Raw genomic sequence first — 23,360 nt, forward strand, 5'->3', positions numbered from 1 at the left:
TTCCATCTCATCATTGATGTTTCTATCTCTCTCTTCCTTTCCCTTCCTCTCTGAAATCAATAAAAATATTTTTAAACAAAAACTTAGAAAAAAAAGAAGTAGACCCCATAGGGTAGAAGTAGATCCCAAATGTTGGAATTATTAGACAAGGACATTAAAAGAATTGTGATACAAATTCTAAAGGATTTAATGGGGAAAGTACACAGCGTTAAAAGATGGGTAATTTCAGCAAACACATGAAAACTGGAGCCAAACAGACATCTGGAAAGCTTAAGGGAAAGGGTATTCAGGGTGGGGAAACAGGTGGGCAAGGCATTACCTCTTGGGCCAGGAAGTGCAGTTTTGCCAGGAGTTTCTTGGACAATGTCACCTTCTCTTGTACGTTGCCCTGTCTCAGGCCCCGTAGAAGGCGCAGTCCTTGCTTGGCTAACAGGTTCTGGAAGGGTAGGAAAAGAACATGAGTGGAGAGCCCCTGCCGTGTGCCCAAGATCCCCCTTCCCAGTGGCCCATACCAGGCTGTGCACCAGTAGTTTTCCTCGGCATCTATCCAGGGCGTTGGGCCGGGTCATTGTCCTGCGCTCAGCACTGTGGCAAAACTGTCTGCGGTGAGTAGGAGCAAGTGTGCAGGTGGGAGTCAAAGGAGGGAACACTGACCCTTACGGCCACCTCCCTCAGAGCAGGCCTCCCACACCCAGATTCCCACACAGCCCCTCCCAGTCTTGTTCTCAAACAGGGGCTCTTCCCCAGCCAGGGAGGGCTCTGAACGTGGGCCACTCCCAAATTCATTGAGGCCTTCCTCACCTTTGAGCCCCAGAACTCATTAGTATTTAACTCTCTACTACCCTGGCTACTCAAAGTGTGGCTCAGGACCAACCCAAAGGTATCACCTAGTTAGAAATGCAGAAGGTCAGCCCCAGAGCACACCTGCTGCCATAATCTGCATGTTTACACCCTGGGGGATTCATAAGCATATTAAAGGCTCAGATGAGTTGTGCTTGACATTTCCAACAAGTTGACCAAACATAGTTCACACATTTCCTGCCCAAATCAAGTGCATGATTTCCAATGACTATCCCCACTCCACCCCCACCCCCCAAAAAATCCTGCTTTACTCCAAAATTTCAGAGTCATTCTTCACTGCTTTTTTTCTCTTACATTCCATCTATTAACACTCTATTTAAGCTCTACCTTCAAAATATGTCTGGAATCTGACCACTTTCTCCTTTTCCAGGACCACTCTGGTCCAAGTCACCATCCTTCCTCACCTAGGATGATTGCAACAACCTCCTATCTGCTCTCACTACTTCCACTCTTACCCCCGCTCCTGCAGCACATTCTCAATACAGCAACCACCGTGATCTTTTCAAGGCTTTCCATACCATTTCACTCCTCTCCAGAGATTTCTCATCTCAGAAGAAAAATCAGGTTTTTTTTTAAATGGCTTAAAAGGCCTTACACATCTGGCTCACTTTATCTCCTTGCACTAAACATTACTCTCCTCTCTTGCAAAACCCTACAGTCACATGGACCGTTTTGTTCCTCTGTGAATACACCAAACCCATTACCACCTTAAGGGCTTTGTAATTGCAGCTCCCTCTGCTAGAAGGTTCTGCCTTAGATCTTTGCATGGCTCACTCCCCTTCTTCATTCAGGTCTCTGCTCAAATGTTACCTCCTCACAGGCCTCCCCTTGTCATCTAGTCTAAAAAAGCCCTGCCACTCTCTCTGTCCTCATATTCTGCCTTATCTGTCTCTTTAAATAGAAAGTAAGGCAGCGCAGGGACTTCATTTTGATGACCATTGTGTCCTTAGGTCCTGCCACCTAATAGATGCTCAACAATGTTTGTTGGGTAAAGTAAAATACTTTATGAAACATATTTTGGAAATGTTTTTACCCCCACTGATTTAAGTTTTTATTATGGAAATTTTCAAAAATATATGTGACTCTGAAAATTTTTCACTTAATACTAATCCAAAAGCTTATACTTTTAGCTTATTACTGTTCTTTGCTCCAAAAGCAAAAAGGAATCTAGGAACCTAGGAACATTTGCTATTGATTGAAAATCGACAGAAGAAGCAAATTTTCTTGACAAGATTCAGATCCACAAAATTGGATTCAGGGAAATTGGATCTAGTAGAAATAATAGCCACAAAAGAAAGCCACATTGGTTAAAGCTATAAATAGTGAAATATGATATGAGCAAATCTTTCACTGAATTGTCCCTGCCCAAGGATAATTTTTGTAATAAAATAATTTATTTCAAATATAAGTGGAAATAGTTTAGTTTTACTGTATAGAAAATCAAGCAAGGAATTAAATTGAATTAAATGTGGTTGCTCTTTTGGAGATATAGAGAATGGAGGCAAAGAAGAGAGCTATACAATGAAGCATTTGGAACATTTAGAGGTCAAGAAGAGAGGGAGCCAGCAAAATTGATGAGGAGAAATGGTCAGGAATGCAGAAAGAAAACCAGAGTCATGAAAGTTAACAGCAGAGATTTTCAATAAGGAGGGTGGGTCAACCGTGTCCACTGACTTACTGAAAGATTGAGTAAGGTGAGCACAGAAAAGTGACCAGGCCCTTGGCTGAGTATTCCTCTTCCACACTACCTCTAAATGCTGAAGCTCTCAGGCCCTCAAAATTTCCTTTTCTCTGCTTCCTAGATGATCTTATCCAGTTCCATCTATGTACTTACAGCTCCAAATGTTTTATTTCCAGCCTAGAACTCTCCACAGAACTCAGCTCATATAGCTAACTGCCTAGCAGACATGTCCACTCAAAGTAAACATATCCAAAAATGAGCTTCTGATATTCGATTCTATCAGACCTTCTTCTCTTGTTTTCCATAGCTCAGTAAATAGCACCATCTACATAATTGTGCAAGCCAACATCTTGGGAGTCGTTCAATACTCTTCTTTGCACATTGCCTCATCCTCTATATATATATCCATTAGCAAGTCCTAAGATATCATCTCCAAAGTCCAAAATTGCTCTTGAATCCATTCATGTCACTTTATGTCCACTGCAACCACCCTAGATTCAATTCATCATCAGTCACTTGGATTTTTACAATGCCCTCTTTAATAATCTCTCTGCTTCCTCTCTTATGTCATCCCTCCCCCACTGATTCTTTTCAAGGATAAGTTAGAGCACATCCTTCTCTTTTCAGAACCTTTACTAGTAGTGGCTCTCCATCACACTCAGAGAAGAAGCCAAGGTCATTACAATGGTCTACGAGGCTCCCACGTTCCTCTCTAACCATCCTCCTCCTTTCCCCCGACACCCTCCAGCCTTATCTATTCTGCTCACTCTGCTGCAATCACACTGCTTCCCTTGTTCCTCCTCAATCACACCAGGCACGCTTCATCTCAGGGCCTTTCCACATGCTGTCCCTTTTGCCTGGAACAGCCTTACAGACATGGTTTGCTCCTTCATCTTCTTCGTGTCAACTTCACAGTGGCCTACTGTCCCCTCCTTTTAAAATCACAACACCCGCCGAAACCGGTTTGGCTCAGTGGATAGAGCGTCGGTCTGCGGACTGAAAGGTCCCAGGTTCGATTCCGGTCAAGGGCATGTACATTGGTTGCGGGCACGTCTCCAGTGGGGGATGTGCAGGAGGCAGCTGGTCGATGTATCTCTCTCATCGATGTTTCTAACTCTCTATCCCTCTCCCTTCCTCTCTGTAAAAAATCAATAAAATATAAAAAAAAAAAATCACAACACCTCTCTCTAATACTCCTCCCTTTATTTTCTCCCTAACACTTATCCTTATCATACTTCTTAAATTTCTACCTTTTTGTTTACATTTTTCCAGCCTCCACCCCATCACCACCACCAAAACATAAGTTTCAGGAATTTTGGTGGGCAAGAATGCTTTTTCACTGCTATTCCTATGCCCAAAACAGTGTCTGGCATTGTAAGTGTCATGAATACTTATTGAATACATGGATTACTACCTCTTTTGAGAAGAGGATCCGAAAAACACTGACATACCTGGAGCGAGCAGCTTATAGAATTCATTCAGATCAGTGAAGGTCAAAGATGGAAGTTACTGGGACAAGTTTATGTGGTTATATAATGACCTGGTAACTAAGGACCGCTTGACTAATTCCTCCAGTAAGGGAGAGGAGATAAAATCAAGATCACAGTCCTAGCTGGTTTGGCTCAGTGGATAGAGCATCAGCCTAAGGACTGAAGGGTCCCAGGTTTGATTCAGGTCAAGGGCACATACCTGGGTTGTGGGCTCAATCCCCAGTAGGGGGCATACAGAAGGCAGCTGATCAATGATTCTCTCTCATCATTGATGTTTCTATCTCTCTCTACCTCTCCCTTCCTCTCTGAAATCAATAATAATATATTGTTTTTTTAAAAAAATCAAGATCACAGCTGTGGCTATGGGAACAAGGATACTTCCTGCGATGTAGCAGGAAGGAAGGAGAGTAGATGGATACAGAAATTGGCAAAGGTGGTAGGCTGGTTAAAGGAAGGTGAGGCTTCTATTTTATCTATGACACAGGAGCGGTTATTAGCTGAAACGAGTGTGGAGGAAAGGAGCAGGGGACATGTGAGGAGAGGAGTAAAAGCATAAGATTCTGGAGGAACCAAGATGGCGGCATAGTTAAACAACTAATCTGCTGCCTCACACAACAATTTCAAAAATACAACTAAAAGACAAAAACGTCTACCACCCAGAACCACGGGAAAGCTGGCTGAGTGGAAGATTTACAACTTAGAAGAGAAAGGAACACAATCGCTGAAAAGCTGAGGTACGGAGGCACGCGAATCGGGCTGGCGGCGGGCGGCTGGGTGCGCGGCTTTTCTTCAACCCTCAAGGAGACAAGCTCCCGATCACTCTGAAATCCAGTTTCTGGGGACACTCGGGGGACCCAGGCACCTACGGGGAGAAGCTGGACTCTCGGCCATCGGGTCGGAAAGTGAGAGTGACTTTTTTGCAGAGGTGCGCCCAGCAATCATTGTTTACTGCGCTGGAGCGCAGGGCGCAGGGACTTGGAAAAGTGGAAAGGCAGAGACGGCTGACGGCAGCCATCGCCGTTGGCCATGCCCCAGCCTAGTGACGCCCTGAGACCCCGCCCAGCCCTGAGGCCCCGCCCCGCACATTCTACAAACCCGCCCAGGCTCCACTCAGCGGCTTTTGCATATAAATGGCCTGTTCTGGGGCAGCTCAACCAAATTAACTGCAGCTCCAGTCAGTCTGCTCCAAAACCACCCAAGCAAAGGAGGAGAAAACTAGCCCTTGCTGTAGCTCCTGCTGGGGGACACACAGTACACAAGGGTACACCAAGAGTGTCCACCTCAAGTAACTGGGAGGCTGACCCGTTGGACCAATAGGATACCTAGTACACAAAACTACCCTACCAACTTAGGGAAGCAGAGAATATGAGAAGGCAAGGAAACAGATCACAAACCAAAGAAATGGAGGAGAACAAGCGACTGGACATAGAGTTCAAAACCACAGTTATAAGGTTTTTCAAGAATTTCATGGAAAAGGCCGATAAATTCAATGAGGACCAACTAGAAATTAAACATACACTGACTGAGATAAAAAATATTATACAGAGACCCAAAAGCAGACTAGAGGATTGCAAGAATCAACTCAAAGATTTGGAATACAAAGAGGCCAAGGACACTCCTCCAGAGAAGCATGAAGAGAAGAGAATTCAGAAAGTTGAAGATAGTGTAAGAAGCCTCTGGGACAACTTCAAGCGAACCAACATCAGAATTATGGGGGTCCCAGAAGAAGAGAGAGAGCAAGATGCTGAGAACCTATTTGAAGAAATAATGAACGAAAACTTCCCCCACCTGATGAAAGAAATAGACTTACAAGTCCAGGAAGCGCACAGAACCCCAAACAAAAGGAATCCAAAGAGGACCACACCAAGACACATCATAATTAAAATGCCAAGAGCAAAAGACAAAGAGAGAATCTTACAAGCAGCAAGAGAAAAACAGTTAGTTACCTACAAGGGAGCTCCCATACGATTATCAGCTAATTTCTCAACAGAAACCATGCAGGCCAGATGGGAGTGGCAAGAAATATTCAAAGTGATGAATAGCAGGAACCTACAACCAAGACTACTCTACCTAGCAAAGTTATCATTCAGAATTGAAGGGCAGATAAAGAGCTTCACAGATAAGAAAAAGCTAAAGGAGTTCATCACCACCAAACCAGCATTATATGAAATGCTGAAAGGTATTCTTTAAAAAGAGGAAAAAGAAGAAGAAAGATAAAAATTATGAACAACAAATACATATCTATCAACAAGTGAATCTAAAAGTCAAGTGAATTAAAAATCTGAGGAACAGAATAATCTGGTGAACTTAATAGAATCAGGCATAGAATGGGAGTGGATTGATAATTCTCAGGGGGAAAGGGGTGTCTGTGTGGGGAGTATGGGAAGAGACTGGACAAAAATCATACACCTATGGATAAGGACAACGGGGGGGAGGTAAGGGCAGTGGGGGGGTAGGAACTGGGTGGTGGGGAGATATGTGGGGAAAAAGGAGAAACAATTGTAATCTGAACAATAAAGATTCATTAAAAAAAAAAAAAAGCATAAGATTCTAGGAGCATGGGAAAGAAAGTTTATTGGAGGAGACTGATCTAATCCCCAATAATCTCCCTCAAACTTCCTCCATAGGGACAATCGTCTCCTTCTCAGTCTTCTGTAAAGCTAAGTAAACGCAGCTTCCCTCTGCCCTGCGTCCAAACAGCCGCCACCCTGGAGCAGGCACAGAGACAGGCTCCCAGCTCACCTGCTCCCGGCCACCAGCTCTTCCAACGCCTGCTTGAGTCGTGTGCAGGCGCCGGAGCCTGGCCTGCGCTGCAGACTCTCAACCTCCTGGAGCCCCTGGTCCTGCACAACAGAGCGGGAGGGTCAGAGTCCTGGGTCCCAGACTGGGACCTTCTTTAGACCACCCCCCACCCCAGGACCCCGCCCACTCACAGGGCACCTCTCCCCCCCCCCCCGTTTTTGTCTTTAAGGGGTTGGTGGGTCTGTTTTTTCCGGCACCCCTACTGGGCGGGATCCCCCAGTGGTTTTGCCCAAGTCCTTCGCTGGCCCCTTCCTGAGTCCAACAATTCTGGATCCCTGAGCTCCCACAATTCTGGTCTCCTCGGTGCAGGCACGAGCTGTGCCCTTTGACCCTCTGGCCTTGCACCAGTCACACCGGTCCTGGCTCCCTGTCGCTCTGCCCATTAGCCCAGCTCCAGAGCTCCCTTCAAAGACCCTGGTCTCCCGGATGCCCCTAAGGCCCGACCTCTGCCTGTGGGCGCCCGCCTCACTCACCAGCCTCTCTGCCACTTTCCGCACACAGTTACTGCTCTGCAGGCGCCACGTGTGATTCTCCCAGCGGCTCCACACACGCACGCACGGTTTGCGGTGACGCAGGGGCAGGCACAGGTATGGCCTGGGCCGGGCGAAGAGGAGCAGAGGCTGTGCGGGGCAGTCCTGGGCCGCGGGGAACCCCAGTGCCCTCCTGCTGGTACTCACCCGCTGCCATCCATGGGTTCAGGCCGCTGAGCGGGGGTCCCCAGCTCCTCCTCCTGCACCAGCCTGACTCCCACCTCCGACTCCAGCAAAGGCTGCGCCGCCTCCTCCCCGTCCTCCATGCCCTCCCGGGTCCTGGGCCCTCGGCCCAATGGCTCCTCCCGGCCTGCGGGACCTGCCCAGACAGAACAGCGAGAGTCGAGGGTCGGGAGGCACCTGGCTGAGGGGCTGACCCCTCCCTCAGCCTCCTCTGCTTCAATAGAAGTCAGCATCTACCCCTTACTGAAGGTTAACTGCCCCTTCCAGGAGCCTGAAGTCTGGAACAAGGGTGACCACCCTCAAACCCACGACCCTCGGAGGTTTCGGCGAGGCCACACACCAATGGAGATCTCAAAGATGACGGGCTGGGCGGCCAAGGCAGGGTCAATCATGGTGGCCTCGAAGAGCACGCCAAAAAGTAGGAAATCGTCACAGGGCGCCAGGGCGTTCTGGGGAAGACAGTCAGGCTGGAGTCGGCCCCCCCTCCCAGGTTACAGCCCAGACTGTGCTTGGCCGAAATGCCCACGGGAAGATATTGTCACCAAGGCCAGGAAGAATCCCTGCAGGCGTCCTCCCTCCCTCTCCGCCCCTTGCAGTCCTAACCCACTGGACCCGGGGCTTAGTTCTCCCTGGCCCACCTCTGACTGATCGGTCCGGCTTCCCCACAGTGTATATTTACAAGAGCTACACAAACTGCAGTCTTCACCCAGGTCCCGCAGTTGAGACCCACCCCCACCCCACCACCACACACACACACACACACACACACACACACTTCTGTACTTAATGCCTTGGAGCCAGTTACGCTCCAGAGCTGAGGGTGACCCCGCTCCTTGGCTAAACTCCGGCCCCCACCTCCGGCAGCGGCAGCAATTCCTCCACTTCCACCTCCATCGCACCGGGAACCTCAGGCCCGCCAGCGCTGGAGCTGGCATCCAGGTGCTGGTGCATCCTCGTTGGGGTCTGGCCCCGCCTGGCTTTCTTCTTCTTTCCCATGAGCTTGGACCACCTGGACCCCTGCGGGGCCTGGAGAGGCTCAGGTTCAGTTCTCCCTTCCAACACCTCCATGGACACAGCCACCAGCAGGCGGCCACGGAACCAAACGCCTTGGCCACGGCCTTCGTTGAGATTCTGAAGACCGTCCCGGATCCCCCCAGCCGGGGGCGAGCCATACAGAGGCACCCAGGCCGGACCGAAGGTGGGGTTAAACCCCGCTGTGGGCGACAAGAGCCGTGTTTTGGAGAGGAACATGGGGCGGGTGGGTACTAAGTCAGTGACTACACCCTTATTTCCTGCAGGTTCGAGGGAGCGGGGTGTCCGATCGGGCCTCTGGGAGGGAAGTCTGCGTACAGCTGCAGACGGACAGCTGTGGGCCACCACCTAGGAGAACTTCTAACCCAGCTCGGCTCAAAGGTGCTGCCAGCAGTTGGCGTCCAGGCCCTAGGGGCGGAGCCAGGGGCGGAGAGGTGGAGTCCGGATTGGGGCCGAGCTACAGGTGATCCCGTTAGGGGCTAGGGTGAACGGATAATGTGGATTTGCTTGTCCGAGTAAATCTGTAGGGAGCACAGGGCTGGAGTGGTTCCTGGATACGCAGCTTTAGTTAGGATTCTGTCCACGGAGCCAACCAAGGGGGGTGGGGTTTGTAGCCTGGGGGCGACAGGTGAGTCTCCGAAGGGGTGGAGCACAGTTAGTCCTGTGGGGTGGGCCCGGCTTTCTGAGCGAAGGATGGGGGTGGCCGTGGGGGGGTAGGGGGGCGGGATCCAGGGCAGACAGGGCCCAGGTGGAAGCGTCAGGCGTCCACCGGATGCGCTCACCCGCGCGGCCCGGGTGTGAGATCTGCTTCAGGTCCAGCACGTGCGTGGCCAGGGCCACATCGACCAGGGGCGCGTCGTCCCTCAGCTGCAAACGAAGGCCGCGCGTCAGCGGCGGGAAAAGCTCCACGAAGCTCAGCTGCTCGTTCCACTCGGGCGCCGCCGCCTCCCCGCGCACCGACGTCTCGCCCTGAGCGCGGAGGCGAGCACAGGTGGAGAGGGGTCAGCGTGGGGTTAGGGTCTGAGCCTCGGCCGAGTGGGGAAGGAGGGACTTACCTGCTGGCCCAGGAAAGACACTCGCACGTAGGGGTCCACGAGGACGCGCTGGTCGTGCAGGGCGCGGGCCAGGCTGCCCAGCAGCCCCGGGCGCAGCGCCGGGAGCCCCTCGGCGCGGTACACCCGCACGCGCAGCCGCGCCCACGGCCTCTCCGCCGGCACCCGGCGCGGCAGGAGCAGGTTCCTAGGGGAGGGGCCGCTGAGAAGCCAGAATCTCCGCCCCTTTACGTCCCGGAGGCCGTGCCCCCCTCCTACCCTTCCCTTCCCACATCGCCCCGCTCACTTCTCGATGTCTGAGCTGTGCCCCGGGCCCAGGGGTGGCGGCGGAGGAGGCAAATCGCCGCGCGCCCTCAGGGACAACGTGACCTTGACGAAGCCTTTGGTCCCGGCGCGCGTGTCCCGGGGGTCGTACAGCGGAGCCCATTTCTGGTGGAAGTGGCCCTCTGGGAGCGGAGGGGCGGGCCAGGGGTCAAAGGAGAAACGCGGGGACGTGGGGCGCTTAGACAATGGCTGGGGTTCCTGTCCAGCTCAGTAGGGGGGACAGGAGTGTGGGGAAGTCAGCGCTCGGAAGCGATTGCTGTCTGACAAGGACCCGTGCCCAGACAAGGTCGGTTTCTCTGGGCCTTGCAGATAAGCTTCAACGAGGGGACCGGATCAGTACCTGGCTGATCGAAGATAATGCCCAAGTCCATCCTGAAGGTGCCGATTCGGGTGGCCATGAAGGGGAGGGTCTGCGAATGGAAAGCCTGGGGAAAGGGGCGTTAGTCCTGGAGGTCCGGCATCCCCCCTTGTCTAACAGAAACCTCTCACCCCAACCCCCTCACCGTAATCTCCAGCAGCAAATCTTGGAGGTGAAGTCGGGTCTCGTGAAATTCGAACAAGAAATACTGGGTTGAAGTGGGGAAACAAGAAAGATGAGAGGTTATATGTGAAAGGTCCACACCAGCTGGGCTCTGCCTCTTGCAAGGAAATGCTCTTACTTACACCTACACCCCCACCCCACGGCTCCTCTTTGCACCCTTCCCCATTGAACTTTAGGCCTAGCACTTGACTCACATCCACCGAGGCCAGTGGTCGGCAAACTCATTAGTCAACAGAGCCAAATATCAACAGTACAACGATTGAAATTTCTTTTTTTTTTTAATATATTTTATTGATTTTTTACAGAGAGGAAGGGAGAGGGATAGAGAGTTAGAAACATCGATGAGAGAATCATTGATCAGCTGCCTCCTGCACATCTCCCACTGGGGATGTGCCTGCAACCCAGGTACATGCCCTTGACCGGAATCGAACCTGGGACCCTTCAGTCCGCAGGCCGACACTCTATCCACTGAGCCAAACCGGTTAGGGCTGAAATTTCTTTTGAGAGCCAAATTTTTTTAACTTAAACTTCTTCTAATGCCACTTCTTCAAAATAGACTCACCCAGGCCGTGGTATTTTGTGGAAGAGCCACACTCAAGGGGCCCAAGAGCCGCATGTGGCTCGCGAGCCGCGGTTTGCCGACCACTGACCTAGGCCATGCTCCCACTGCAGACAGTTATTTGTTCTGGGTCCCATCTGTTCTCCTAGGCCTCCCTCCATCTAGGTCACACCCACCTCATTGTAGAAAGGGCAATTTGTCCCGCGCTGTGTAGTGGTCACGCGGCGCTGCTCCCCAACACGCACAGCCACATAGGGGTTAATGTTGACTCCCACCAGCTTCTGGGCCTCCAGCACGGTGACCCCCACCTGAAGGGTGCAGAGGAGGAGACAAGGAAGCCAAGCCTACCAAGGGGTGGGAGGGTGGGGAGGGGGGATAACCTCCCACGGTGGAGGGCAGGTGGTTTCCAAAGGGTTAAGGCCGGCAGGGAGAGTAGTACCTGGAAGTCCTGGGCCCTGGACACCTGGAAGGGATCCCTTCGGGATAGGCCCCGGGTTCGGCTGAGGGAAGGGACATGATCAGGTATGACTTCATTTCCGCCCACCACCACACCTACAGTCTTGTTCAATGCTTGAGATAGATCTCCTCTTCCTCTGAACTTTAGGATTTTGAATCCTTCTGTTCTCATCTTGCCCCCATCTCAACACCCAGAATTTGATTCATTCCTGGGGCCCTAAAACCATTCATTCATTCAACAAAGATTTATTGAGGACCTCCTATGTGCCAACACTCTTCTAGGCACTGGGACACTGCAGTGACAAAAAGACACAACATTTCTTGCCCTCATCAAGTTTTCATCACCTACCTGGGTTCCATAAGCAGTATGTAAGTCAGTATAACTGTGTATCTATGTGGCCATGTCTATGCCTAGGAGTAAGTGACCATTAACCCCAGGATACCCATTCCTCACCCATATCCTGGAACCAAGAATTTGTGAGAATGGATGGACACTAGGCCTGCTTGTATGAGCAAGTGAGGTTGACACACTGGTAGGGTGTGGGAGCAGGTGTGCAGGATGTACGAGTTACCTCTTGAGGGGACTGAACACGACGCCAGAAAGCTCCACATCAGGCTCATCTTCCAGCTCCAGCTCCAGCTCCAGCTCATTGTCCTCATCATCCTGCTGAGCTAGGCCTCGAGCTAGCCTGCAGCCCAATGCCACGGCCCGCCGCTCCAGCCGGGCCTCCCCAGGCCTGATAGGAAGAGCCTTCAAGGGACATGTCTGGGACCTATCTCTGGGTACCCCTTAGCTTCCCTGACCCTAGAACTGACCTCTGATCCTGAGACTAACCCCACTGATCCCAGGACTGACCCCTAACCTGGGGCATTTCTAGTTCCAGAATTGACTCCTGATTCTGGGACTGACTTCTAATCCTGGAATTGATCCAGTACTCATCCCAGACCCCGGAACTGACCCACATCCCTGGTTCTTAATCTAAAGAGTGACCTGGTGAGCCAAGGTCATCCCCACATGCTTACTCTAGCTCCTGGAAACCCACGTTGGGGATGACCAGCTCCGAGCTGGGAAGAAAACAAATGAAGGAAATGAAAGGGCCAGGCCGGAGTACAGAGCTGCACGCTGGGCAGCATGAGGGCCAAGGTCACCATATCCAGCAGATCCAGAGTGGAACTGGGCACCACTTCTCCCTTCCCAAGGCCTACCTGGGTGGGGACGACCAGGCCTTGCTTAGGTTTGGAGGGTAATGATTTACCTGTCCCGAGTGGGTGCCCCAAAGTCTTCCTCTGCCCAGGCTCCAGTTGCACCCTCTGGGGGCTGGTACTTCAGGTCAAGCTCCACCTGGATCTGCAACCAGATACACAGTGTGCCCCAGGGCCCCTCAAACTGCCATGGGGCTAAGAGAAGCCCAAGGACAATGCCTTTTACCCCACCTATAAATAAAGACCCTCCTGGCCTGCATCTGTGGTGACCTGTGATTCCTCTCTGACCATTACTAATATTGACTACTCACAACCTATTAAGAACTTACCATGTGCAAGTTATCTCTTGAAGGGGCCAAACAGGACTACAAAATTCTCTCATTACCCTGGGAAATCCATTATTGTGGCCTTCACAGCTGAGCATGGTCTGGCCCCTGCAAACCTTTTCAGCCCCATCTCTTAGGATCTGTTCCTGCCCTGCCCTCCAGTTATGTACCGTCAGGGCACTGAGCTTTTGCCCTTGCCAGTTCTTCTGGCTGGAACAATCTCTCCTCTTAGTTAACTCCTGCCATCCTTCATTCCCAAGCTCAAGCACTGCTTCCTCGGGGAACCTATTCTGACTCCCAAATAGACCACATTCCTCTGTTATACACTCTCCAAGCCCCCTACCAGCTCTTTTGTAAGACTGGCCAGTGTCAATTTTACACTTATTTGTGTGGGTATTTGTTTAATATTTGCCTCTCTTAGCTATAGCGCTCTAAGAGAGCAAACTGTTATCTGGCTTTGCTCACCACTCAATCCTCATTGGTCAGCTCAGCACTTGGCTTATGATGACCGTTCAACAAATGATGACAGACTGAATGAAAAGCTCATTCTGTATGATTCCACAGAATGTAAATGAGGAAACAGCCTAAGGAAATTAAATAACTTGTTCAAGTTCTCAGCTGGGGAATGGTAGATCTGGTGATTGAACCCAGGTCCGTTTCTACCAGGCTCTACTGACCCCCAGGACACACCAGGAAAATCTAGCCAACTTTATCTTTGTCTCCCGCAAGAATTGTGCCTGGGGCAGGGAGCAGCACAGGACTTCTTACCTTTCCCCATTGTCACATCCCTGCCCTCAGAGCCCATGTGGGACTTCAGCAGGGGCTGCAGTGAAAGGAGCCCTGGCCCCCCCGGGGGGGGGGGGAGAGAGAATGCAGTGGGGAGGGGGTTTACCACTCCTCTCTGGGTCTAGTATTTCCCCTCTGAGAAATGTAATCTTCTATTTAGAGGGACTCTGAGGCTTGGAGATGGCTGGCTAGGGGCTGGTGGGACTCACCGGGGACACTTGCAGATTCTTATCCACTAGGGCCTCCTGCAGCACCAAATGCCCAGCACTCTGTAGCTGCTGTAAGGAAATCACCAGGGTCCCCAGAGACCTGTGGGTGTGGCATGGAGCAGAAGAGTGACCTGGAGAATGGCCCCAAGCCCCCAGCCCCACCTGCATCCTTGACTTCCCAAGACCTACTCACCTGGAGCTGAACACACGGCTGCAGTTGACCACCTGCACAGACAGACACTCCCCAGCCAGCGGAGCCCCATAGTGTGGCCAACGGAACAGCTGGGGATAGGAGGAACCTTATGACACCCAAAGCTGGGCTGACCCTCACCCCCAGTCCAGAGCCTGTACCCAACATTGAAACAGGAGCCAACCCTCCAAACTTGGAGCCAACCTATGACTGATCTTTCAAACCTGGAATCTCCTCCCCACCCCCCCACCCCCAACTCCGCAACATGGGGTTGACTCCAAACTAGGCTGATCTGGGAAAACTATCAATCAAAACCCCCCATCTTAATTCTGATTTGTCTCAAGCTGGGTCTGACCTCTCAAGCTTGAGACTGACCCCACCTCCTGAGACTATACCTCTCAAAACCCAGGAATGAACCCTCCAACCCCGGGATGGACTTAGATGGGGCACAGACCAGCTTTTCCCCATCCAGGACTCAACCTCACCGACCTCACCGATATCTGCTTCTTGGCCACAGTGAATAATCCTTGTTTTCTGGGTAAAACCTGCTCAGAATTGAATCTAGTCATTTACCATCCCCTCCCCATGAAAAAAATCACACACACACACACCCAATCCTTGGCCCAGAGTCCAGTCCCCCTGGACTCACTTTTAAAAAAAGGTAGAAGATAGAGAGGGAAGGAGGCGCAGAGTTGGATATTGGGCTAGGGGAGACAGGGAACAGGCTATAGAGATACCTAGGGATGGGTCTGGGGGCTTCCCCATTCCAAAAATTCTTAGCACACCCTGCAAGTCTCACCCCGAAAGCTGAGCCTCACTTGTCGGTCATGAGTTCCCGGCAGCCCGGTCAGTCGCCGCACACACACAGTCAGAGCCATCGTCCCAGTGCCACTGGCTCTACCTCTACCCTCCTGCCCACCTTCCCACACACCCGAATCGCCTCTGAGTCACTGGACTCACCCAGCAGGTTTCAGCAATCCCTGCCCTTTAGTCAAACACACAGACAGCAGGCTTGGGGGTCATAGGTGGGGAAGGAGTGGGAGGACTGCGAGATGGGTGTAAGGTCCCTCTGGTCAGCTCAGTCCTCCCTCCCTGCACCAACTTTAGCCTCCATCCTGCATTCTTGTGGTGGGAGCTGGGACCCGGTGGAGATGGAGGCAAGAGGAGAAGATAGCACCCTAGTTTGGTCCAGCTAGCCTATGTGGCTTTCAGGGCATGGGACCTCATGTAGTTAGTTCCTCATTCACCTCTTTGTCCTCAATGCCAAGCTCATGCTCTGGTTACATTGTAGACCCTCAAAACACTGACGGAGCCTGGCTGGTGTGGCTCAGTGATTGAGCATTGACCCATGCACCAAGAGGTCACTGATTTGATTCCTGGTCAGGGCATATGCCCGGGGTTGTGGGCTCGATCCGCAGTAAGGGGTGTGCAGGAGGCAGCCAATCAATATTTCTCCCTCATTGATGTCTCTCTCTCTCTCTCTCTCTCTCTCTCTCTCTCTCTCTCCCCCTTTTCCTCTCTCTCTAAAAGTCAATACAAATATATTTTTTAAAACACTGGCTGAATAAATGGGTGGGTTAATAGATGCACCCTGTAGCCTCCAGCATTAGTACTGTAGGCACTCAACACAGTTATTGAATTAACAAGTGATTGAATATGTCCTTAGCTTGCACATAACAGGTGTTCAAAAGCACTTCTTTTTTTTTTTAAATTTATTTTATTGATTTTTCACAGAGAGGAAGGGAGAGGGATAGAGAGCCAGAAACATCGATGAGAGAGAAACATCGACCAGCTGCCTCCTGCACACCCCCCACCAGGGATGCGCCCGCAACCAATGCACATGCCCTTGACCGGAATCGAACCTGGGACCCCTCAGTCCGCAGGCCGACGCTCTATCCACTGAGCCAAACCGGTTTCGGCTCAAAAGCACTTCTTAACCAGAAGCCAGAGGTCCTTGAGGTTTACTAGTGGGACTATAGATGAGCTCCAGGGAGTCAACAAACTCTTAAAATTCTCTGCAGAATATTGAGCACGTGTGCATTTTTCTGGACACAGAACTCCTAGCTTAGGATAACAACCCTTAAACAGATGTGTGGTACTTTTTACTAAATGTATGAAGGAATTAATGTATCTTGTAGACTGAACCAGTGGGTGACAAGAACTACGTTCTGAGCGTATTTCATGGCCATCCACTTAGTCATTCTACTCAATGGCACCTCCTATGTGCAGGACTTGTGCTATGACACCCCGAGGGAAAGGGTTTGCAGCCAGAGGTGAATTGGGCATGTTCTCTGTCTTCCAGTAGCTTTGTGGACTCCAACATCAAACATAGCCCAGAAAGACTGCAGTCCCCATCAGAACAGAAACAAGTCAGGCTGGGTTGCTTGGAGGAGGGAGGCCAGGGAGCATTTAAAGCGGGCGTTGAGGACAGGAGTTGAGCAGAGATGGATACCCAGGCAGCGCGGAGGAATGCAGGGTGTGTTCCTGGATCTGAGATTGGTTCAGTTTGGCCTTCGTGTAAGGTATGTGCTGGACAGCCGCAGCAGATAAGATCAGACCGTCAGGCCCCGACCAGTGTGGCTCAGTGGATAGAGCGGCGGCCTGCGGACTGAAGGATCCCGGGTTCGATTCCGGTCAAGGGCATGTACCTTGGTTTCGGGCACATCCCCAGTAGGGGGTGTGCAGGAGGCAGCTGATCGATGTTTCTCTCTCATCGATGTTTCTAGCTCTCTGTCCCTCTCCCTTCCTCTCTGTAGAAAAAAAATAAATAAATAAAAAATAAAAAAGATCAGACCGTCAGGATCTGGGCCTTGTTGTGTGGCCTCGAGCCAGAGATGGTCCCTTCCTGTGCTTCAGCTTCTCTGCTTCAATACTGGGGCTCGAAAGCCCGGTGCTACCCCTTTCCCAAGTGTTAGGTATCAAATATGAACACCAGGCAACAGGCATGGGTTGTTCTGTTTCTAAGCAAGATCCAGGTTAGATCTCAGGCCCCCAGAGGTGGGGGGAGGGCTTCACCTCCCCATTTGACTGGTGGGGACACTGTGACCCCCCAGAGGGGGGACCAGAATTCTTAGCTTGCAGTGCCTTGGCCTTTCCCTTTCTTCTTGCCCTGAGCTCTGTGGCATCTGGTCAAGCAAGGTGTTGATGCCATTCCTCTGGAACCTATCCCCTCCTTTCTGGGCTGGAACACAGCCTGGCAGGTTTTCTCCCGGCCTCAACCCCTCTACGAACTGCCACTACCACTTTCTAATATTCCAAAGAAGATGGGATGTAGTGGAAAGAGTCCTGGGTTTTGGAATTCTAATCTCTATCACCCACTGTGTGGTTTTAGGAACGTCCTTTTCCCTCTCTGGACCTAGCTGTGCAACGTGCACAGGACTCACTGTATTGCTTGCAAAGCATGTTCTTTAATCAGGACCACACATGAGGTCATTAAAAATGCATATTCCTGCCCAGCCAACATGGCTCAGTGGCTGATCAATGATTCCCTCTCATCATTGATGTTTCTACCTCTCTCTCCCTCTCCCTTCCTCTCTGAAATCAATAAAAAAATATTTTACAAATATATTTAAAAAAATAAAATATTTTTTATTGATTTCAGAGAGGAAGGGAGAGAAAGAGAGAGATGGAAACATCAATGATGAGAGGGAATCATTGATCGGCTGCCTCCTGCACGCCCCCTACTGGGGACCGAGCCCGCAACCCGGGCATGTGCCCTTGATGAGAATTGAACCTGGGACCCTTGAGTCCACAGGCCGACACTCTATCCACTGAGCCAAACCAGCTAGGGCTCAATAAAACATATTTTAAAAATAAAAATGCACATTCCTGCACCCACTCTAGAGATGCTGAAGTAGAATCTCAAGGTGTACCTGGGAACCTGACTCTCTATGTGCTGCTGCACAGGAGTCTGTGAACCTCGGGTCTCTTGGCTGCGGCCATCTGTGATTTCCCCATTCCCTTCTCCGCGACTCAGGTGGTTGGTTTGCCCGTGGGTATGATGACTGGTGGGTGGGTACTGAATTCTCACCCCACAGACCCCTAGGGAATATAGGTCGGGGGGGGGAGAGAGACCCACAGATCCCGCTGATGTCAGAGTTCTCAAGGCCTCGTGACTGTGACTAGGATGAGAGGAGGGGCCTGAAGGGTTTGCAAAGCAAAAGAGACCAGATGATTATTTAGCAGTCCCCCGGGTGACCCCTTGCCCCTGCTTAACACTCATTCATTCCTAACTATTTGAGAACCTATGACATGCTAAGCCTGTGGGAGGTGCCGGGGGATGTAGAAAAACAGACATCCTTTTAAGCCGAGCGCAGTTTCAGCAGGGCGCTCTGGGGAGTGCTGTGATGTCACTGCTCTCACCCGGGAAAGAAGAAGACCGCCGACTGCCGCGGCTCCCGGCGACGTCACGATGAGCTCTGTGACGCCGGGCCCCGGCGTTCCGCGGGGAGCGCGGTCCCCTCTGTGAGGTCAGCGGACCGGCTCAGAGACGCGGGACGGCGCTGGGTCTGGCTGCGGGGCCCGCCGGCTGCACGCAGGCTCCGCGGGGTCCCGGCGGCGCGCACCCGCTGAGGGAGGGCCGAGGAGGGCTTGGCGTTGCGGCGGCGACTTTGGCGTCCGTGAGGCGGCGGCGCGGAGCCAGGATGCGGCGGAGCCCTCGCCCGGGCTCGGCCGCGTCCCCGCACAAGCACACGCCCAACTTCTATAGCGACAACAGCAACAGCTCAGTGAGCACCACCTCGGGGGACAGCAGCGGCCATCGGTCAGCTGGGCCGGGGCCCGGGGAGCCCGAGGGCAGGAGAGCCCAGGGCTCGAGCTGCGGTGAGCCCGCCTTGAGCTCAGGAGTGCCCGGAGGAACCGCACGGGCCGGAAGCTCTCGGCAGAAGCCGGCGCTGCGGAGCCACAGTGCGCCGACCGCCGATGGCGCGGCAACCGTGAGGGGCGGGGCCTCGGGTGCGGGCGGGGTCGAACCCGGGTAAGCCGAGGGAGGGGACGGGGGGCAGGCAGGGCAGGGCTGGGCACGGAACCGGGATGAAACTAGATCTGGGCGCCTGCGAACGGGCGGGGCTCCTGGGGTGCAGCGGGGAGACCCTAACGCTGTGATGGACGACCCAGGGGAGAGAGGAGGAAGTCCTGTGACTGGGTACCGAGGAGGCGTGGCCCCTGCGTTAGCCCGAGCGACTGCCTAGGGCCGGGGCCCCGCACCCAGACCCAAAGCTGCGGGCGGGACCTACACGTGGAGGGCGTGCCCTGAGGGGCGGGGCCCAAAGTGCGGCGGGACGCTGGGACCGGGATGCGGAGCCTGGGAGACGGCCCGGCCTCTGGGCTGGGGAGCCTGCGTCTGGGTCTCGGGGAAAGAGCGAGCCTGCAGTGCGCAAGGCCCAATGGAGCCCCTGGGCTCCCGCAGAACCGGCTGGCTCTCCCGTGGTCTCTGAGGAGCCGTTCAACCTTCTCTCGACCCTGGATCTGAGGCAGGAGATGCAGTCCCCGCGAGTTTTCAAGAGCTTCCTGAGTATGTGCCCGGCTAGCCCGGATGCCCTCTAACCCTCCAGCTCCCCGCCCCCAATTCCAGTTCCTGTCGCGGGGACCCCCGTTCTCCCGTCCTCAGTCCGCAGCCCAGGCCTGAGTCGACAGCCCCTTCTCTGAGCCCAGAGTCCCTCTCTCCGCCCCCATCTAGTTCTCCTGCCCCAACCCTCTTCGCCGCTACCCTTCTCTAAGCTGCGGCCCCGCCGTCTCTGAGCCCCTTCTCCTCTCCCCAGGCCCACTTTTCCAGGTGCTGAGCGTGTTCTTATCCCTGCTAGGAGACGTGCTGGTCAGTGTGTACAGGTCAGAGGGAGGAAAGGGGGAGCCCCAGGGGCTGCTCTTTGGAGGAGGTGGGGAGCGGGCTCCACGCGGCTGAGATTTGAGCCAGTTCAGACCTGGTTGCGTCGTGTTCATAGGAGTTTGCTGGATCTAAGAGCCTGGGGTGGGGGTGGGGGGCTGTGGGGTTCACTAGGGTCCAGGGGCCTCAGCCTCCCTCCGGTTCTTCAGGGAAGTCTGTTCCATTCGCTTCCTGCTCACGGCTGTGTCCCTGCTGAGCCTCTTTCTGACAGGTGAGGTGGTGAATTCCCTGGGGCCCCAGCCCTGGATGCTTTGGCGCCAAACCAGGCGCCTTTGCTCCTCTATCCCTCTGCCCCTCCAGCTCTGCACAGTCTCCTTCAGAGCCCTGTAGGCCCCCATCAGACTCAAACCCCTCAGCCTCTTCTTCATTGTCCTTTATGCCAGAGAAACCCTCTCCCCCTTCCTTCCCCTGAGACCACCCCCCCTCTTTCTCCAGCACTCGGGTGGGGTGTCCTGTACCTGGTCCCTCCTTTGGAGAGTGTGAGTCCGGGAAACCGTGTCCCGGGGTGGGCGGGTGGCAGGCTATGAAACTGGAGATTGTGGGGGTGTCCCTTGGGCTGCTGGGAGGAGGGGGCGGTGCTGGAAGAGCTGGATATAAATAGGAGATTTCTGAGATTGTGCCCAGAGGTGCTTGAGGGTCTCTGGGGGGTCCTGGAAGGTCAGGGGAGCGGGTGGCAGTCCTCAAAAGGAAGGCCCTTTGAGTCTGGCTGCTCTCAGACTGAAGTGAGACAAGGGGGTGGGTGGGAACTGAGCAGCGCTGTGTTTTGTCCCTCCCTCCAACAGGAACCTGAGCTGCTGACCATAAGGTGAAAGACGGCACCTGGGGTGTGGAATTGGGGGACTCACAGTTGCTCCTGTGGAGGGGCTTACGGGAAGTGTCCCGGGAACAGGGAGCCAACCACACTGTGCCAACCTCCCGCCTGCAGCGAGTACCACGAGCGCGTGCGCACCCAGGGGCAGCAGCTGCAGCAGCTGCAGGCCGAGCTGGATCAACTCCACAAGGAGGTGTCCAGCGTTCGCGCAGCCAACAGCGAGGTGAGCCCTGCCGCCAGCTGCCCTTCCAGCCAGGACCTAGGGGTGTCCAAGAGCTCCGCCTGCTGCACAGCCCCGTTCGCTGGGCCCTGACCCTTAAAGCCCTCCCTTGCCCCGGAGCCCCAACTTCGTGATTTCTCTCGGGGCCACAAAGTCCATACCAGACAACTACAAAATCAGCCCTCAAGCCCCGTCCTCCCCCCCTCTTTTCAGAGAGTGGCCAAGCTCGTATTCCAGAGGCTGAATGAGGACTTTGTTCGAAAACCCGACTATGCGCTGAGCTCTGTGGGTAAGGCCCACAGACACCGAGACACGGAGACAGAGACACGGAAAGAGACGCAGACACTGACAGAGACCCACACACAGGACGGACCCTAGGAGTCCGACCTCAGACAGACCCTGACCCGGCTGTTGGTCCGGCCTGGGCGTCTGAGCGGCTGCTTCTCCCCTGTTCCAGGAGCCTCCATCGACCTAGAGAAGACATCGCGTGACTACGAGGACGCGAACAGCGCCTACTTCTGGAATCGCTTCAGCTTCTGGAACTTTGCGCGGCCACCCATGGTTATCCTGGAGGTGGGCCTGGAACGCGGATGCCGCCCCGGGACTGGGGGCGGGACGCGGGGGAAAGAACCCAATAGCTCTCTGGAGGTGGGACCCAGCTGAGCCGGGATGGGGCCCTGCGGGGCCAATGGGCCGGGCGGAAGCTCCTTGGGCTGAGAAACCTGGCCAGAGGAAGGGGGAAGGATCTGTCTAAGCAGGTGCTCCGGCTGGAGGTGGAGGACTGAGCCAGGCGGAAGACGAAGTCGAGCCGAGAGCGCTGCCACTGTGACCCCATGGTCAGGCTGGAGAAGGGCAAAGTCGCTCGGTCTGCGGATTCTGACCCACCGACTGTCCTGTCCGATTGCAGCCGGATGTGTTCCCTGGGAATTGCTGGGCTTTTGAGGGCGACCAGGGCCAGGTGGTGATCCGGCTGCCGGGTCGTGTGCAGCTGAGCGACATTACCCTGCAGCATCCTCCTCCCAGTGTGGCACACACCGGGGGGGCCAACAGCGCCCCCCGCGATTTCGCAGTCTACGTGAGTGGGACTGAGGCCAAGGAGGTGGGGGATTTTGCTTAGAAAGCACCAAGGCACTCATGAAAACTGGGGCCAACGAGTCTTCGCTTGCGCATCTATAAAATGGAAATACCATTTGCCTGTCAGGGCTGCCATAGGTTATAAGTAATTACAGCCATATCCAAATACTAATTGTGGTTTAATGGGCCCTAACTCTGTGCTTTATCACCTTGCAGTTACACAACTTACTATATCCCTTGTACAGATGAGAAAAGTAATGCTTAGAAAGGGGGCCTTACTTGCCCAAAGTCACAGTTAACAATTGGCCAGACTACAAATTGCAGCTCACATCCCACGCTACACTATCCCAACACCAAAACATAAATAAGAGCATGCATACAGCTACTAACACATACATAGTAGGTCCCCAACAGTTGCTTTCTCCCTCCTCCACCTGTGCCTCATTGTTCCTAAATTCACTCTTCACCTACCAGGGCCTCCAGGTTGATGATGAGACGGAAGTCTTCCTGGGGAAATTCACCTTCGACGTGGAGAAATCTGAGATTCAGACTTTCCGCCTACAGGTGTGTTTGTCTCCGAGGATGAGGGTGCCCAGGGAGTGGGCCAGGGAGGGAAGGTTGGGGAGGAAGGCAGTCCTTGGCACAATCCATTTGTCTTCCCAGAATGACCCCCCAACTGCCTTTCCCAAGGTGAAGATACAGATTCTAAGCAACTGGGGTCACCCCCATTTCACATGCTTGTATCGAGTGCGAGCCCATGGCATGAGAACCTCGGAGGAAGCAGGGGACAGTGCCACAGGGGGGCCCAATTAAACATGCTGATTGTTAAAACAGAGTGGAGGTCTGTGCTGAAAGGAGCTGGAGCAGTGCTGGAGGGTCTGCTGGGAGCTCTGGTTGCCTTTGGTATAGAAATAGGATAAGGGGTCTCCTTCCGAATGCACCCCCCCTCTTCTTGGAGAAGCCCAGGTCGATACAGTAGCAGCAGCTCACGTTTATGGGTGTGTTTCCATGTAAGAGATGGTACTTTGGACATTGCACACATTATCTAACTAACCCTCACAACCGCAAAGGGGAAAACCACTCAAGGTCATATACCTAAAGAACAGCATCACAGAGGCACCCAAGCCCACCAAGCCCACCTTCCTCCAG

The 23,360-nt window shown here is 53.4% G+C and overlaps 2 protein-coding genes across 5 annotated transcripts in view; one reads left to right on the forward strand and one right to left on the reverse strand.

Moving 5' to 3' along the window:
* The window catches only part of LOC103293417 (fer-1-like protein 4), a 31,293-nt gene extending 16,190 nt beyond the window's left edge, over positions 1 to 15,103 (reverse strand). The window contains exons 1-21 of the mRNA XM_054723930.1: positions 15,025 to 15,103; positions 14,715 to 14,770; positions 14,229 to 14,317; positions 14,036 to 14,135; positions 12,768 to 12,859; positions 12,535 to 12,576; positions 12,084 to 12,248; positions 11,495 to 11,555; positions 11,232 to 11,363; positions 10,459 to 10,521; positions 10,296 to 10,380; positions 9,918 to 10,077; positions 9,635 to 9,818; positions 9,362 to 9,548; positions 8,403 to 8,761; positions 7,888 to 7,996; positions 7,512 to 7,683; positions 7,308 to 7,428; positions 6,775 to 6,875; positions 513 to 600; positions 320 to 436 (exon numbers count right to left, since the gene is read on the reverse strand). Coding sequence (XP_054579905.1) covers positions 320 to 436; positions 513 to 600; positions 6,775 to 6,875; positions 7,308 to 7,428; positions 7,512 to 7,683; positions 7,888 to 7,996; positions 8,403 to 8,761; positions 9,362 to 9,548; positions 9,635 to 9,818; positions 9,918 to 10,077; positions 10,296 to 10,380; positions 10,459 to 10,521; positions 11,232 to 11,363; positions 11,495 to 11,555; positions 12,084 to 12,248; positions 12,535 to 12,576; positions 12,768 to 12,859; positions 14,036 to 14,135; positions 14,229 to 14,317; positions 14,715 to 14,770; positions 15,025 to 15,103 — 2,562 coding nt within the window. The remainder of the gene's footprint in view (positions 1 to 319; positions 437 to 512; positions 601 to 6,774; positions 6,876 to 7,307; positions 7,429 to 7,511; positions 7,684 to 7,887; positions 7,997 to 8,402; positions 8,762 to 9,361; positions 9,549 to 9,634; positions 9,819 to 9,917; positions 10,078 to 10,295; positions 10,381 to 10,458; positions 10,522 to 11,231; positions 11,364 to 11,494; positions 11,556 to 12,083; positions 12,249 to 12,534; positions 12,577 to 12,767; positions 12,860 to 14,035; positions 14,136 to 14,228; positions 14,318 to 14,714; positions 14,771 to 15,024) is intronic.
* A 3,665-nt stretch (positions 15,104 to 18,768) lies between these two features.
* On the forward strand, positions 18,769 to 23,044 carry SPAG4 (sperm associated antigen 4). 4 transcript variants are annotated; one of them, XM_028157849.2, is made up of 12 exons: positions 18,769 to 19,178; positions 19,633 to 19,737; positions 19,985 to 20,051; positions 20,256 to 20,317; positions 20,542 to 20,585; positions 20,889 to 20,911; positions 20,996 to 21,140; positions 21,351 to 21,426; positions 21,595 to 21,710; positions 22,045 to 22,212; positions 22,686 to 22,775; positions 22,875 to 23,044. In XM_028157849.2, exons 1-12 carry the CDS (start codon positions 18,869 to 18,871, stop codon positions 23,022 to 23,024), a joined length of 1,356 nt encoding a protein of 451 aa, XP_028013650.1. In that variant the 5' UTR covers positions 18,769 to 18,868; the 3' UTR covers positions 23,025 to 23,044. The 4 variants fall into 4 exon arrangements, with proteins under 4 accessions (XP_028013650.1, XP_008147903.1, XP_054579857.1 ...); XM_008149681.3 differs by having other exon boundaries at positions 18,770 to 19,178; positions 21,032 to 21,140; XM_054723882.1 differs by having other exon boundaries at positions 18,770 to 19,130.
* Positions 23,045 to 23,360: the final 316 nt, after the last annotated feature.

This window comes from Eptesicus fuscus, chromosome 12 (assembly GCF_027574615.1).
Source record: "Eptesicus fuscus isolate TK198812 chromosome 12, DD_ASM_mEF_20220401, whole genome shotgun sequence".
In the NCBI taxonomy this organism is placed as follows: Eukaryota; Metazoa; Chordata; class Mammalia; order Chiroptera; family Vespertilionidae; genus Eptesicus; species Eptesicus fuscus.